The sequence below is a fragment of the Octopus sinensis genome, linkage group LG4 (assembly GCF_006345805.1).
Source record: "Octopus sinensis linkage group LG4, ASM634580v1, whole genome shotgun sequence".
Taxonomy (NCBI): Eukaryota; Metazoa; Mollusca; class Cephalopoda; order Octopoda; family Octopodidae; genus Octopus; species Octopus sinensis.
In genome coordinates this window covers 73,373,444-73,391,813 of record NC_043000.1, presented here as the reverse complement: position 1 = coordinate 73,391,813, position 18,370 = coordinate 73,373,444, and the positions used below count along the sequence as shown (strand labels likewise).

The 18,370-nt window shown below is 38.0% G+C and overlaps 1 protein-coding gene across 7 annotated transcripts in view; it reads right to left on the bottom strand.

The window, feature by feature from the left end:
- The window catches only part of LOC115210414 (cyclin-D-binding Myb-like transcription factor 1), a 145,798-nt gene that overhangs the window by 110,345 nt on the left and 17,083 nt on the right, over positions 1-18,370 (bottom strand). For all 7 annotated transcript variants that reach the window (XM_036502147.1, XM_036502149.1, XM_029779013.2 and 4 more), the window contains one exon: positions 8,062-8,219. In XM_036502147.1, coding sequence (XP_036358040.1) covers positions 8,062-8,149 — 88 coding nt within the window. In that variant the 5' untranslated portion in view covers positions 8,150-8,219. The remainder of the gene's footprint in view (positions 1-8,061; positions 8,220-18,370) is intronic.

The following is an 18,370-nucleotide window of genomic DNA, read 5'->3' as shown; positions in this document are numbered from 1 at the left end:
AGGCTTGCGCAAATTTTTTAGCTTGATGTAACAGAGAATTGCTAAGCACCCGCTCTTTTAAATTTTAATCCCCTTCCAGCCCCATTTAGACCCCTTTTCACATTTTGGTTAATATAACCCGATTTCATTTGGGTCTACTGGGGCCACATTTTATAAGATGAGGACTCAACCAAGTTTCCCAAGTTCTGGTCATAGACCATAGAACACTCAACCAAGTTTCCCGAGTTCTGGTCATAGACCATAGAACAGTCAAGCAAGTTTCCCGAGTTCTGGTCATAGACCATAGAACACTCAACCAAGTTTCCCGAGTTCTGGTCATAGACCATAGAACACTCAATCAAGTTTCCCGAGTTCTGGTCATTTGCAGAATAAATAGAGACGGCGGAGGTGGCAGACGTCGTTGCAATGTAAACATGATTTGTTATAAGAGAAAGATTGTCCAGATTGTGTGTTGGTGGTGGCGATGATAATTATCTTTAAGAATGGAGATAAAGAGAAATTGAATGGGAGTTAGAGGTAGAAAGAGAAGGTGTAAATTTTGGAGTGAATCCGACGGGATGTAGTGGGCTTTAAACCCGGCAAAAAAAATAATATCTGTTGCCTTTCTGAAAGAGGTGAAGTAGGAATATTGAAACTTTTGCGGCTGTCATTGATAGACTCATTGTAGAATAAATAGAGACGGCGAAAAAAGAGAGAGCTCGAGAAAGAAAAGGTGATATATGAAAGAGAGGACGGGAAAATGAAATATTTTGCAATGTAAACATGATTTGTTTTAAGAGAAAGATTGTCATGATTGTGTATTGGTGGTGTTGGTGGTGGCGATGATAATTATCATTAGGAAAAAGAGTGAGTGAATGAGGAAGACATACATAAGTTGTGGCGATGATAATTGTAGACCCCTTTTCACATTTTGATGAAGAGAACCCGATTTCATTCGGGTGTACTGGGGCCACATATAGGTGTGTGTGTGTGTGTGCACGCTGTAGAAATTAAATTAGAGATAAAACCACTAATAGGGAAATGAAACAGTAAAAAACCAAAAACAAAAACATAAAAATTAAAATATAATATTAGATATATGTATATATGTGTGTGTGTGTGTGTGTTGACAGGTAGACAATAGAATGCGATGGTGATGGCGATGGTGATGGCGATGTAATATTTGTTTCTGTCTATGAACGCTGATAGATACATGAGTAAAATGTATGGGAAGCTAAGAGATAGAGTGAGTGAAAATGTTCTTGGAAGAGAGGAAATAGCGAGAGAGTGATTTGAGGAAGACTTTACATTAAATAACTGGAGTGGACTTGTCAAATGAAGAGGAGTGAGAGGGTACTGGAGGAAATAGCGTGAGTGAGGAAGATGGCCCCTAGCAACCACACCTTTTAAGATAGGGATTTCTAAGGTAGCCCACGAGCATCGTCACCTCATTCTACATGTCCCTGTAAATTTTGGAGTGAATCGGACAGGATGTAGTGGTATTGAAAGCGATCCAAGCGGTAAAAACGCATTTCAGTTTTATATATAGAGATATATATATACTAACAGAGGTATTCAGTGTTGCTCGTGTTACATGCAATTGAAGAATTACCCTTTTCTGTTATATTTTCTGTAATGAACTGGAATAACTATGTTTCGAATTTCATCAAAATTGCAGATGAGGGCTATTTCCCTCTTTACACATCCTAAAAAATTGTAATCATGCCACATGTATCCCATACTACTGATTTTTATGCACATATTCCAAAATTCCAGTCTTATAGAAACTGTTAAAAGGATTTTGCTCCTGAAAAATGGCGGTCATGGAGCTCTAAAATGTGAGAGTTAACGCCCCTATTGGAGTTGGGTGTCTTAATGTCAACCAGAGAAGTTGAATTGTTGAGAATCTTTTTAACTTGGGTCTTATATCTATTGTTTGAATTTCTTTGAAATAGGAAATATATGTTCACTGGGTTTGTAAAATAGAGCAAAGCTACAGGAAATCAAAAGACGAATTATCACAATAAGCAGTCAGCTACCCAACCCTAGTTGTTACCACTCCCAACGTAGGATTCCTCACCATCCAGGTGACAGGCACAGCCGTAAGATGCCTTACGAATCTATAGCAATTGGAAGGGCATGACCCGACTGAAATAAACATTAACAACTGTGTGACATGAGGGCTAAGGAGAAATGAAAGTGTCACCTCTGGAGTTTGCAAATGACCACTATACTGATACATAACTGGACAAAATAAATATACAATCTATAAATGTCTTTAAATAACCATTCACTCATCTGGGAAGGTTTTGAAATCAATGTTACCATCTGGGGACGTGTGAGTCAATGATAAATAAAAAGACTGAAAAGAGGTCTGCAACCAAATAACTTTACTCAACACTTTGCAAATGAATCAGTGGAGGCAAAGATGCCTCTCATTTACTTGACAATTTATGCACCACTTTGCAGAAAACACAATCTAAGTATATATCAAAGCAAACTCTTACACTGTTGTACAACTGAATTACAAGTAAAGCTCATCTTTTATGCTCGGGTGACCCTACAGCTTCCATGAGTACAACTGTATTCGTCTTTGCTTAGATAAAATGACTAAATTGTGGGTGTTAAGTACCTATGGAAGGGTTTTTCTAACTTGTAAGAAGATAAAATTTTATAAATATTACTTCATTTGTGTCTAATATCTATGGTTAAAATTTCATCAACAGCAGGAATATATGAATTGTCATGGGGGTTATGGCCCTTATGCATAGAATATAATTTCCAAATTTTGTAAAGATCCATTCAGTACTTTTGACCTAGTTTTGGATCATAAAAGAAATGACTAAAATTTGGGAGTTAAGGCCCCCATTAGGGTGTCTTAGAATCCTCATGCGAAGTGGAAACTTTGAAAATACTTCTTGATGTGTGTCAATTACCCATGGTTGAAATTTCATCAACATCGAAAATTTATGAATTTTCATGGGGGTTCTGCTCCCTTTTAGCCATCTGAAATTCAAACCAAACACATTGCATTATACCCGCCCTTATGCATTGAATCTAAGTTTCAAATATCATAAGGATCCATTCAGTAATTTTTGTCCATGAAATTGTATGAAACACACAGCATAACTCTTCTCCCTAGGCTTGGATTTTGTGCTCCAAATTTCATTATGATCGGTGCAGCAGTTATGAATATGTACATATACATACATGTATATGTGTGTGTGTGTGTGTGTGTGTGTGTGTGTGTGTATTATATATATATATATCATCATCATCATCGTTTAACATCTGCTTTCCATGCTAGCATGGGTTGGATGATTTGACTGAGGACTGGCGAACCAGACACCAATCTTGATCAGGCAGAGTTTTTAAAGCTGGATGCCCTTCTTAATGCCAACCACTCCGAGAGTGTAGTTGGTGCTTTTATGTACCACTGGCATGGGGGCCAGTCAGACGGTACTGGCATGACCTTGCTTGAATGTTTTTTTACGTGCCAGTAAGGCAATGCTGGTAACGATCATGCTCGAATGGTGCCTTTTACATGTCAGTGGCATGGAAGCCAGTTAGCCGCTCTGGTAACGATCACGCCCGTATGGTGCTCTTTGTACCCTACTAGCACAGATGTCAGTCATTAAATTTGATTTCAATTTCACTTGCCTCAACAGGTCTTCACAAGCAGAGTTTAGTGTCCAAAGAAGGAAAGGTATGCATAAGTGGGCTGGTTACGCCCCTGGCATAGGCCACAAGGTCTCATTTGGCTTGCTGGGTCTTCTCCAGCACAGCATATTTCCAAAAGTCTCGGTCTCTAGTCATTTCCTTGGTGAGGCCTAAAGTTCGAAGGTCATGCTTCACCACTTCATCGCAGGTCTTCCTGAGTCTACCTCTTCCATAGGTTCCCTCAACTGCTAAGGTTTGACACTTTTTCACACAGCTATCCTCATCCATTCTCGCCACATCACCATACCAGTGCAGTCCTCTCTCTTGCACACCACATCTGATGCTTCTTAGGTCCAACTTTTCTCTCAAGGTACTTACACTCTGTCGTGCATACACACTGACATTACACATCCATCGGATCATACTGGCTTCATACCTTGCAAGCTTACGCATGTCCTCAGCAGTCACAGCCCATGTTTCACTGCCATGTAGCATGACTGTTTGTACACATGCGTCATACAGTTTACCATTTCCTCTGAGCGAGAGGCCCTTTGTAACCAGCATAGCTAAGAGCTCTCTGAACTTTGCCCAGGCTATTCTTATTCTAGCAGCTACTTTCAGCACACCCTCCCCCGCTACTGACTTGGTCACCTAGGTAATGGAAGCTATCAACTTCTAGTTTTGCACCCTGGAATATGGCAGAAGTTGTTCCCTGCACATTTTCAGTGTTTATTGTTCCCGAGCATCTGCCACATACAAAAACTATCTTCCCAGTTAGCCTTTCTTTGATATTACTGCACCTCTTATGTGTCCATAGCTTACACTGGGTACATCTTATAGAGTTTCTACCTACACCTCTACTGCAGATGGAGCAGGGCCATCTACCTGAAAGGATTTGTGGTTTGCCTGCCTTCCTACTTATTAGGACTTTTAGCTAGATTGATTCTAAGGCCCTTTGATTCTAATCCTTGTTTCCACACCTGAAACTTCTCCTCTAGTTCTGATAGTGATTCAGCAATTAGAGCAAGGTCGTCAACATAGAGGAGCTCCCAGGGGCATCATGTTTTGAATTCCTCTGTTATTGCCTGGAGGACTATGATAAATAGGAGGGGACTAAGGACTGAACCTTGGTGGACCAGACATACACAAAGATTTCTTTGGTCGACCTCGTTTCCATGGTTCAATCACTTTCAACTGAAGCACTCTCCTCAGAACATGATCCTCATCCCTCCTCAACACATATCCATTCCACTGCACTCCATTCGTCTTTGCCAGCTGTTCATTGTAAGGAGATTGCAAGAGGAATACCAAGATAAGGAGAAAGAGTTGTACATGTGCTTCGTTGATCTGGAGAAGACATGATTGGGTTCCAAGGAAGGTGATTGAGTGGGTGTTGAGGAAGAGAGGTGTACTAGAGGTTATAGTGAGGGCAGTGATGAGTTTGTATGAAAAGATAAAAACAAGTTAGGATTGGATCAGATTCCTCCAACCCCAGCATCACCATCAAGTCCTCAGCTTTCCTTTTATCCAATAGTTTTACATCACACATTGCTCTCACCATTGCTCTCTTGGTCCTTCTCAAAATTGCTATTTCGTTTTCCCTCAAACACCATGTCTTACTCCCATACAGTATTACAGATCTCATGTAACTCCAATAAATCCTTCCTTTCATCTTCCCCATATAATAACACTCCACATTCCCTGAACTTCACCCAGCCAAGTCTCGCTCTAGCTCTCACAGCTGCTTCACATCTACCACTCACATCCACCATATCTCCAAAATAACAAAACCCTCTCGCTGTTTCCACCTCGTCACATAGTGTTTCCACTGGTTCCACCAGCTCCTTTCTCTCATCTTCCACAAATAAAATCTCTTGTCAGTCCTGGGGAGTGGTCACCTTAATTTTCGTACATCTACCATGAATCCATTTCCTACATTTCATACACAACACCACATTTGCCATTACTCTCTTCCTCCATAGACCACATGGATCTACCTTACTCACTAACACTCCTCCTTCCACCCCACTCACCCTCACCTTTGTCTTCCCGAGGGTTACCTTCAAACGCTTGCTTTCAAATACCTTCTTCCATTTCCGAAACTTCTCCCTCAATCCCGCTATCATCTCACTCATCAGAACAAGGTCATCCTCATACAGTATCTCCATTATCAATCTCTCACTTGCATTCTCCGTCACCACATCAACCACTATTGCAAACAACAACGGTGACAACACAGATCCCTGATACATGCCAACTTTCACCACAAACTCCTCTGACAGCTCTGATCCAATCCTAACTTGTCTTTATCTTTTCATACAAACTCATCACTGCCCTCACTATTACCTCTAGTACACCCCTCTTCCTCAACGCCCACTCAATCACCTTCCTTGGAACCCAATCATATGTCTTCTCCAGATCAACGAAGCACATGTACAACTCTTTCCCCTTATCTCGGTATTCCTCTCGCAATCTCCTTACAATGAACACTGCATCTATTGTCCCCTTTCCTGGTATAAAACCAAATTGCATCTCGTCCACATCCACTGATTGCCAAATTCTCTTCTTCAACACCCTTTCCACAATTTTCATTGCATGCTCCAATAACATCACTCTCCTATATGCCCCACAACTCATCGCATCCTCCTCTCCCTTGAAGATTGGTACCACCAGACTTAGTGCCCAATCACCTGGCATTCCTTTACCATCCAGCACAGCCTAGCAGAGCTCCATCAACACAACAATCCCTATCTCTCCACTTGCAGTAATCATTTCCACACTTATTTCTGATGGACCAGTTGCCTTTCCTGTCTTCAATTCTTTCATTGCCTCCACTACTTCTTCCCAACTAACGCTCTCCACTGGCCCCTTCACCAAATCAGCTTCAACCCTCTGATCCCATTCATAATTCCCTCCATATGTTCTTTTCCAAACTCTCCCCTGTCCTCCTCACTAAAATTCAACCTTCTATCACTCCCCCTCATACATATCCTTCCTTCAACATTTCTTTCCTCTTTTTCATTGATTTAACAAACCTAAACACTGTATCTGGGTTCTCAGCCAACTTCCTCATAGATCTTGCAACCACCCTCTTTGCACAATTATTCATGTTATTATACTTGGCTTTCATTTGCTCAGTCCTATTATTACATAAAGCTTTGTGCACCTCCTTCTTTCTCACTATTGCATCCCTCAGCTCCTCATTCAACCACCATGTTTCTCCTTGATCTCTCCTACCTTTCATCCTTCCACACACTTTGTCACATGCCTTTAGTAGCCCTTCCTTGAAAGACTTCCACAAATCCGGTGCATCAATGCTTACCAACTCCTTGACGCTCTCCTCAAGCCTTGTTCTTGTTTCTTCTTCCTTCAGTTTCCACACCTTTCTCCTCTCAACCATTCCTTTTCTCACGCACATTTCAACTTTCTTCTTATCCAAGTCAGCAACCACTAACCTGTGCTGCAATTCCTCTGGTATTGTCTTCACATCCCTCAGACACTTTCTATTTTTCACATCAACCAACATGAAATCAATCTCTGTCTCATTTACTCCTGCACTGAAAGTCACCTTCCTTTTTTCTGTTTTCCTAAAACACATGTTCGCCACACACAACTCCTCATCACAAGACTCCAACAGCATCTTTCTTCCATGTTTATCTCTCCAATTCTGTTTCCCCCATCCACACCTTCGAAGCCTTGGATCCATTTCCCAACATGTGCATTAAAATCACCCATGCCCAAAACTAATTCATCTATCTCATGTAAGTCCCACTCACTCACCATTTCATCAATGAACCACTCTTTCTCAGTGATCCCTCTTCCACTTGGTGAACCATAGCCACAAATCACTCACACTACTTCTTTCTCAAATGCTAATACTACTGTCATCAATCTGTCACTCTTTCTCCTCACCTCCACTACTCACAGATTTCTTCCTTCACCAAAACTCCCACACCTCCAGTCCCCTTGCCATTTCCTGACCACAACTTGTACCATCTTCCCTTGACCCCCACAAATCTTGCACCCTGGCCCCTCCACCTAGCCTCCTGCACACAGCACATATCCACCCTTGTCTTCTTCAATTCCTCACATTCCAACTTCCCAATCTCACCCCAAGCTTCTCTTCAGGTCGTTGGCCATCATAAGGCAAGTCATGCTTGCACAACCTAGTATGAGGGTTTGCACCTTCCTTTTAGAAGTAGGCAGGTGCAGCCCAACCCAACCTTTGGGCTGGCAGGTGCTCATGATTCTTTGCTGTTGTCATGAGGCTTTTTCAGAGCCTCATGACAATAGCCTTCATCTTTTTTAAACCCTATCAAACCCAATACTCAATGACAAATTAATTTGTATTTTTCTTCTTATAGTTTAGAACCAAAATACTTAGGCAAACCAGACTGTACAAGAAAAAAAATGGATATTTACCAGATGCAGAAATTGGTAGTGAGTTCTGTATTTGTGAAGACTGCTGAAGCCAAACAGCATCAAAATCACAGTCAGTATCAGATGACATAATGAATGAGCATTCTTTGCATCACTGCATTCAAAGCAATTATCTAAAAAGTTCTCATTGAATAAGATGACTGGAAAAAAAAAAAGAGAGCAATTATTTTCTTCCATAATAATAATTTTCTTCTTCTCTGTCAATATAAGATAATAATCAACATGGTTTTAATGATAAACTATAAATTCAAGGCTGCTCATATCTTTATATGCATTAAAATACTGAGAAAATAATTTCATCACAGCAGACATTTTTTTTCCTAAGCTTACCCTCATCATTTCTAAGACAGTAATTTAAAAAAATATAATAAAAGAGTGGGGCTGGAGGGAAGAATTCCCATCAAAATGGAGAAAATCCAAGTTATGTGGGCATCATGATCTGAAACTTCATAATTTATAGTCATTTTTCACAGTTCATTAAAATTATTTTTACTATGGTGTCATCCTAAAATCTCAGGATTTATTCAGTCCTATACCTACTACAAATGTGTCAAAACTCAAGTCCCTGTGGCTTGTACTTTTTGATTTAGCTAGGTCTGAAAACAGTGAAATTGACTGTTTGAGACATGTAACAAAATAGGCTTTACATGAATATTTAAAAAATTGCCAAAGAAAGTTTCCTTTCAAAGAATCTGCAAAAAACATAGGCAACAGCTATACCATGGTCACTATTAATCTAACAATGATTATCAACTCAGGTGCAAAGACATGACATCAGAAATAGGACTAATTATTCATTTAGGTCAATTAGGCAAGATTTCGACCAATTCTCAGACAACTCAAATTGTCATATTTCCTAAACTATTCATCCAAATTTCACAAATGAGGTACCAAAATGTATCTCTTTGGATGCTCTCCAAGAAAAAAAATAAGAGAAATTACATTTAAGTATTTTCAAAAATTCAGAGTGACACCTATATATATATATATATATATATATATATATATATATATATATATATATACACACACATATATATATACAGGGTGTTCAAAATGTCACTCTGCCATGAATTTTTTCACCCTGTGCATGCACAACTTGTCTTTCACTGTGTGGGCTCAAATATTGTCTATCCATTTGTAGGCCAACTCACTGAAAGTGAAATTAATAATGCATACTTTCAGCAAGATGAAGCTACAGCACATACTTCACGCATCACCATGGCACTACTTCAAGAGATTTTCAGTGAACTGATTATTTCAAAGGGACTTTGGCCACCAAGATCACCTGATTTAACACCACCAGACTTTATTTTCTGGGGAGCAAGTAAAGGATCAGTGTACAAGAATTGCCTGAAAACCATTAATGAGCTATAAAATGCAATTATAACCGTCACATGGTCCATACTGCATCAGACTCTCCAAGATGTATTTTAAAACATGTAGAAGAGTCAACTTACGTACTGAAATGAAAGACAACACTTTCAATGGCTCTTAAAAAGTTTTATAAGGTCTTGTAAAGGTTAATATATTCTTTTCTAGTCCTATACCATCTTATATTTATTTCGCAATAAAATACTGACTGTAGAGAGACTTCTTGAACACCATGTGTGTGTGTATGTATATATATATATATATATATATATATATATATATATATATAATTATACTAGCTGAATTACCCAGTAATACCCAGAAAATTGGGGGCTATTTCCATTTCCTGTTCCCATTACACTGTTTCATGTCTATCTCTCTACTTCTGTAGGGTCTTCCCTGTTGATGTTACATAGTAAAATTTTAAAATTACGTTCACGTTAAATCTGATTTTGTTATTTATTTGTTCCAGAAAAATTGCAGTAAAATGTTACTAGGGTTCAAAGTTCAATCAATTTTACCTAATCAGAAAACAGGATTTGGAAGCTGGTATTTTCTGCATGAGGAGGAATTTTTATTAAACAAACGAAAGCAAAGCATTACAATTACCAAAGTTATAAAAACTTCTGAAGTTTTAATGAATAAAGTCCTGTGAAATGGTCGAACAAACATGTAAATAATTTAAAAAGGAAAAAGACCATCAACGAAATTTTTTGGCAAAAAATTGAACAAATCTATCCTGATTAACAGTCTGATATGGAATAAACAAAAATTTATATAAGACATTCTATTGTAAAAACTGCCTAACAACGATGGGTTATTCAGTTAGTATATATATATATATATATATATACACACACACACACACACACACAGAGTAGTAGTATTAGTAGTAGTAGTAGCCCATGGAAAATTCTACGGTTATCTTGAAAATTGGAAGATAGAATTGAATATTTTTCTGAATCATTAGAACCTTGAAATTATGTAAAATTCCATATAAGTAGTATTGAAGGTGCAATGTAAAGAAACAACTCCTCTGAATTTTTCTATATTCTTACATCTTCTAGTTTGAATTGTGTGTTATATTTCAATTTATGTTAAGAATGAAACAGTTTTAGCCATGGAACAAAATGAAAGACATTATCTATAGTTTTATTGTTTCAGTACATTGGTAAAGTTCTAATAAATCTTAATACAGTGACTGGAAAACAAATATAAAAACTCTTTACCTTTCATGTATTAATTTTACATCTGTTGTTGGACAAATTATAAAAGTTTTAACTGAGCATACAATAATTAATTCACTAAAGCACATGCATTAACTGATTGGTAAAAATTAAAGAACAAAGTATTGAAATTCGTTGTTCCCTTCAGTAAACACATTCTCTCTCTCTTTCATTCTGTCCCTATCTCTCATTCTCTCTCTGTCTCTTCCCATTCCCTGATATCAGTCACCTTCTATTTATTTCCCTCAACCTAACACTCTTAGCACCCTTCTTATTTTATTATATAATAGCCCAACACCCATAGGGAGCCCATTATCAATTTTTATTGAAATCCAATTAGCCTATAATCGAACTGGATGTTAGTTTAACATGTATACAGTTTCATGAAGATTGGTTTGTTGGTATAGGCAGCAAGATGGTAACAGACAGAAAGTTCTATTTATATATAAGACTAGACTACCCATGGCTTGTTGAGCCACCAACAGTTCAAGATACCCGAAAAGAATCTCAGGAATCCATGGTCTGATTTACTTCTGTTATTCCATTTGTATTCACATTTCAATGGTACCTTACGTTCAAAGCATTTTCCCCATTATATGCCAGTTTGACTATTTATAAAGGTACCTCAAAAAACTGGGTATCTCGGTAACCCATGGTTCAATTTGCATGAAACTTGTTTTATTCCATTTGTATTTACATGAGCATCCAATTCATGTTTTCTACTTTGTCTCTTTCCCTCTGTTCTACCAGACATTCAGCCCTTGCTTTATCAGTCTCATTGATCCTTCTATTTGCATGCCTGTTCCTATCCTAGGTAAATATTTTGTAACAGACTCATTTGTACTTCGGTGTGAAATAATTTTTTCCACAGGTTTTTTCAAGTGCATTCAATGCATCTCATCTTCAAACCCCTACACAAGCAACTTTCTTCCAGAAAAGAGAGTGGGGAGGGATAGTTGGGACCTCGGAGTTTTTCCACCAACAGAATTTTGTTTTGTGGATTTTTTTCTTTTCTATGTTATTTCACATGCTTTCAATGAATATGACATCGAAATCATGTGTAAACGGCTCCTTTTCCTAGAAAAGGAAAAATTTAGCTGCTATTTCTTGTACACCTTGCTACCGTGTAACAGCTACTTCAGGTCCTATATCACAAATAGATATTACGTGATAGCAGGACGTGCTAGAAATAGCAGCCAAATCTTTGAAGGTAAGATACGTTGAATGCACTTGAAAAATCCTATGAAAAAAATTATTTCAAACTAAGGTTACAAATGGGCCCTTTATGAAATATTTACCATATTTTTGAAGTCATTTTCATTTTTAAATATTTTTTAAATATGCCAAAAAAAATTTTTGTAATGTATTCACTTAAAAATAATTTTTAAAAATATAAATACTTACTGTACAAACAACTTACATTTTTTAAATCACATTCACTTAAAATTATTTCTAAATGATTAAAATGGTGTTTAACAAAAGTGAAAATAGAAACATTTACTGTAAAAGCAGCTCATTTTTTCATTGGCAAGAATGTGTCTAATCGAAAGGTTAGAGTTTCTTCGCTTTGAGGGTTATGTTATTTTTGGAGTATTTTCCCATTATGGGGTATCTATACCCCAAACCCCGCCAATATCTCAAGAATCAGTGCTCCAATTATGCAAAACTTGTTTTATTCTGTTTGTATGCACATTTCAGGGAAACCTCAAAGGGCACAATACATGTATTTTTCCCATTATGCGCTAGTTTGGCTATATTAAATGACAGACAAGCAAGCAATCAGAGAGTTTTAGTAGTATATAGATGTATATATTATTTACTTAACGGGCACAATACATGTATTTAAGCACTACTAAAAGGTTCATATGTTGAGAAATCCTCAAACATTTTCTTCAGATACAAACTACATATAGCGAGCTAAAACAAATTGAATAATAGAAGAAACCTGAAAAACTAAGAAGGTAGCAAATAGAAAACGGAAGACGAAAACACAAAAACTAAATTTACAATAAAAAGTAAAAAGGTAAAAGAGCTATCCTCTTTAGACCTTAAATGATAAGGCTGGAAAAATATCAAGTTAGTTAGGAAGAGGTGGAATTTTCCAATTCTTCAAAATATATTTATATCAGGTCATTAAGAATGAATGTCAGATTTTGAAATGAAAGTTTATTATACTATATATCAACAAAAAGCAATGTAGTTAATCAAATTATCAACACAATTTTGCCATTTTATCGGTAGCTTATTTATGCCAGCAATGAAGAATTCTGGAGAACAAGAGGTGATGAAATCATGAAAGGCTGTTTTTGCATTTTCAGATTTGAAGTTTTTTCCTTGCAAAATGATAGTCACTTGGTGCAATGTTTGATGAATATGGATGACATAACAGACACCATTATAATAGAGGAGCCAGTTCTGATTTGATTAGACTTGAAGCTCCAAAATACTGGTTTGGCACAATATGTATACAAATGGTCCTAATACCATGAAATGTGATTCTTAAGTATGCTTAGGTATGGATTAATTAATTATGAGATAATCAACTTGCGTAAATAACTAATTTAATTAGACTTTAAGCTCCAGAAATGAATCAAATTGAATATTACTCTTTAGACACAAGTGATACTTAAATGAAAACTTAAGAAAAAAAACGGGTATGGAAAGACAAATTAAGAAGTTTTAATTAGACACTTAATTAGGAATTAATTAGACTTTCTGCGCCAGCATCAATTACTTTGCAGAATTGTTCACTAAACCCAACTGAATCTATTCATGTCACTTAAGAACCATTTTAGGTATGGATTTCTAATTTAAGAAGCATTTTCTACTAATCACTACACACTAATTAAGGAGGAATATACAGAAACACTGTTTTCAAGCTACGTGATGAATGCAACATACAAACGTGTCTTAGACCTAAAACATGTTTTGACAGAGTTTGTCACGTTTTTGTAATGCTTTATCCAATTCTTTACTCATATTCATTCGCATTCAGATCGTCAGAGTACGAATACGCCTGATATTCATCCTCCGCTAGTCAACACATTCAGTAAGGGGGTATCAAAAATAAATTATCATAGAGGACCATTTCTCACCTGGTGATCTGGGGCAACCTTCCCCCAATCTCATCACCTCTCAAACTGATCCCTACATAATCCCACCTGATTCAGCATTGAATATTGCTGGGTCCCAGTCGGAAACTGCAGATGTACTCTCAGCCAGTCAGCCTCCCATTGTAAGTGATCGCTCATTACACTGTGTTATCCACAGCAGAAAGTCTAAAGAGAGCGCTGAAAGTGGACTGCTACTTCTGCTCTCAGAAATGGTGATCCATCCAAAATGCCGCATTAAAATGCTCAAGTAAAGAAAGATTCTGTACATCCATTTATTACGACATCCTCCAAAAGCTACCAGAAACATTTTCTCATTTGCACAAATACCACAGTGGTTGTTATAAAGATTTCACAGCTATCACAGATGATGTTCAGCCTCTAGAAACAACTCCTAGTCCATTACCAAGAAAACGTAAAATACCAACAGTGGTGCCCACATCTGCCGGCATTTACTCTCAGGTCTGCGTATTCTGCAATTTGAATGCAACGTGATGAATGCAACATAGAAACATGTCTTAAACCCAGTTGACCCAGCTGACATGGAAGGAAGAAATTAAGAAACATCCCAAGTATTGGAAGACAATAAGAAATCTTTAATTAGATCATTAATTAGGTCTTAATTAGACTTTCTGCTCCAGTGTAAATTCTTCCACAAAAATATTCAGCTCATCAAACTGAATATAATCATAGTTGTATAGTTGTTCGTCATAGCTGACAACCCCATGAGCCAAGAAGCAGCATCAGCATTGATTGTCTGTTCCAGTGTTAGATCAATAAGACACCTTGAGAATGAATTACTGGTTCTACAAATGGTGAACCTACCACAATCAAGCAAGCCTCTTAATCCAAGGTGTGTCTCGTCATATACCTAGCATAGTTCTGTCGATCGGTTGCGAACAGCAGAGAGATGATCAGAGTGAGAGCGTCTATGAACAAGTCGACATTGTTTGTTCTGATGGCATGAAAGAGTACATGATAATCGTGCATTCTTTCAATGTAATCCATCCAGAATTGAGCCATAGGTCCTCAAGCTTCATCCTTTGTCTCTTCCGAAAATTTTATGCAATCATAGATGACTTTCTCCAATAGATTGGAAGTAACAGGACAAGTTGGGGTACTGAGTGCCTCTTCCACCGCAAGCTGGACTTTGATGTCGTCAATTTCATAACTTTGAAAGAATGCTTTGAAGTGAAGACACTCGAATGCAAGAGCCATGATTGGATGCAGCCACTTACATCTGTTGAAATGAATGCCAGACTAGAATCCCTTCAACGATCCAGGAGCAAGTACGTTGTCGCACTTTGTAAGGATTCTTGGGCAACCTGACTCAGCCAATAGTTTGCCAATCGCCTTGAAACTGCACATCTGGAGATGTAATTGGCCGAAAATTATGAATACGTTGTCGAAGGTCAGACTTTCGGTGTCTTGGATTCTGATGGCAGCTTTCACTATTGCGAGGTTGTATGTCACGAGACCATACAGTTGGTTGCATTCCAGAGTGCAATTCTGTGTCAGCCGTAGAGTTTCAGCCACAACATCCAAACTGGTTAAGGAATGACTGATGTTAAGCATGTAGATCTTCTGTCTTGGAATTGTATCCATGTGATACCTGGCATTGAATGCACTCCACATTGGTGTTCCATCTATTTTGAAGGCGTGGCTCATCATGAACATGTAATCTGCCTTGCAAGCTTTCAGCAGTGTCACAATGGACCTGTCCCACATGTTTGTCTTACTGTAACAAAACGATTTCACTCTTGGTGTCTTCCTGTAAAGCAGGAATGCAGTCTCGTCTGTATCCAACTTGCTCTTTTTCTGTGGTTTCTCCCAAGGAGTCAGGACTATCCGTTCTGATGCATCACGCCATCCTCAATCTGTTTCATCTCCATTTTCGTAAAGGATGCCCATCGTATCGTGTAGGTGAGTTTGTCATAATTATCGTAGGCATTCCCCATTACTCGGTTTGGTTGTACACCCTCGGGGATGATGTGGTCAAAGGCCAACTCAGTCTCTAATTCCTCTGCGAAATGATAATTGATGCTGTAGCCATAACAGTTCAAGAGGGTGACCACCTTTCTGCTGCCTGTCATAGATTTCAGACCCATACCCATTGTGATGCGTTTGCAGGGTTTGATTGCTCCATGAGTAATGACAAACAAGGCATCCTGACTAGCAGCATCAGCACAACGAATTGTCCTGGGGGTTTACTTGCCAAAACCACCATAAAAATTCCGGTAGAAAGTCTTCACCAAGTCAGTAGGGTCCCCCTCTCCATGCAACGTGGTCAGTGGATAGTTCAGGTTTCACTTTTTCACACTCTTCAATTCCTTCCAGAGCAACAGCACTTCCTCAGGGGAGGAAGTGAAATCAAACTCTGTTCTTACTGCGTCATCTTGGACTGCAGCAGAATAGACTACCACACCTTGGGCGATTATACTTTGATATTGTCTTAAAATTTTCACACAATCCATTTACTCAAATACTGACCTGTTGAAAACGGCATCCTGGCAATATTCGACATGTCATGTGTAAAGGGATGTCAGCAATTCCAGTTGTTTCTGATTTAGTACGTATTTCCTTATGTAGTCAGAAAGTAATTCCATCGCTTGTCCTTTTGGTTCACTCGTTTTGTCATCCTTTTCCTTCAATGCCCGCGTGCGTTTGGAGAAAATATTCTTACAGCTTTGATGGTACTTTACTTCTTTAGCGATCATATCTATTCCAGCGATTTTTTTTGAGCACAGTGTCATCATTGTTTTTTGCTGCTATTGTCGTGGCTGCCCATTTAATTGACTCTTGTGCATCGAAAGTTTGACAAGTAGTCAGACTCTCTCCTCCACTCCTGCCTTTTGACTTGTGCTTCAAATCACAGAATACGCAGACTTGAGTAAATGCCAGCAGAAGATGTGGGCAGCACTGTTGGTATTTTGCGTTTTCTTGATAATGGACTAGGAGTCGTTTCTAGAAACTGAACATCCACTGTGGTATCCATGCAAATGAGAAAATGTTTCGGGTAGCTTTTGGATGATGTCGTAATAAATGGATGTACAGAATCTTTTTTTACTTGAGCGTTTTAATGCGGCATTTTAGATGGATCACCATTTCTGAGAGCAGAAGTAGCAGTCCACTTTCAGCGCTCTCTTTAGACTTTCTGCTGTGGATAACAACAGTGTAATGAGAGATCACTTACAACAGGAGGCTGACTGGCTGAGAGCACATCTACAGTTTCCGACTGGGACCCAGCAATATTCAATGCTGAATCAGGTGGGATTATGTGGGGATCAGTTTGAAAGGTGATGAGATCGGGGAAATATGAAGGTCGCCAGGTGAGAAATGGTCCTCCATGATAATTTATTTTTGATGCCCCCTTACTGAATGTGTTGACTAGCGGAAGACGAATATCAGGTGTATTCGTACTCTGATGATCTGAATGCGAATGAATATGAGTAAAGAATTGGATAAAGCATTACAAAAACGTGACAAACTCTGTCAAAACATGTTTTAGGTCTAAGACACGTTTGTATGCTGCATTCATCACGTAGCTTGAAAGCAGTGTTTCAGTATATTTCTCTATTTTGTTATATTTTTCTATAGTCCATCTATTTTGTTAGTTAGAATAACAAAATTCGAGTTAATTTCTTTCAATTCTTTTAATATGTCCTCGTTGGTAATTTTGTCCAATGAGTTTGAAGTGGGCTTTGGTGGCATTTTCTGTTCCACATGTAGTAAATAGTAGTAGTAACAGAAAGGAGGAATTTTGATTATCCCCACGTGCTGAGTTGTAATATATATAAGAAATTAAAAAAGGAAAATACACACACTTTACAAAGTTTTAATATATCGACTGGTTTCGCTATCACTATTCATGATATTATGGTTTACTTATTTGAATATGTATTTTCTTAAGAAGATATTTTGTCCATGTTGTGTGTGATGATATTTATGAGTGAATGACTTCACAAGTAGAAAAATAAGGGGAGGTAATTGGTTATCGTTATTGTTGTGGGCAAGGGAGATAACTGTTCAGCTTTCAGTAAGGGGAGGGGAATCTATATGAACAGACAAAAAAGGTTTCAAAAAACTTGTTTAGTGAGGGGGTTTAAGTACAGTGATGTAATCGTGAATTGAAATAAGTTTCTTTATTTAAACGTTCTTGTGGAGAGGTTGTGTCTTTGTACTGGTAGAAGGGGAAGACTGTGAAATTTGGTTTGATGTTATCTGCACATTTTTCTATATGTTCACTGAAAGGAATTTGTCTGTATTGCAGGAAATGGATTTGCTCTTTATGTAGAGTAGTTCTCTTTCTCAAGGTCAGACTCGTCTGTCCAATACAGTTGTCGCCAAACCCAAGCAGGTTATTACATAAATTAGGTTCTCAGAGGCACAAGTGAAACTAGTTTTAATTGTGAACCTCTGAACTTGTTTGAAAAGGAAATCTGAGCCTTCGAGTAGGTTGGGGCAGGTTCTACAGTTTGGGCATCCACATTTTTCAACTGTTGGTTTCATGTTGTTTTGTAAAGCTTCGCATTTGTTAGTAGTCTCTTTAGTGATTTGTCTTGTTTTTTGCATTTGATGAGT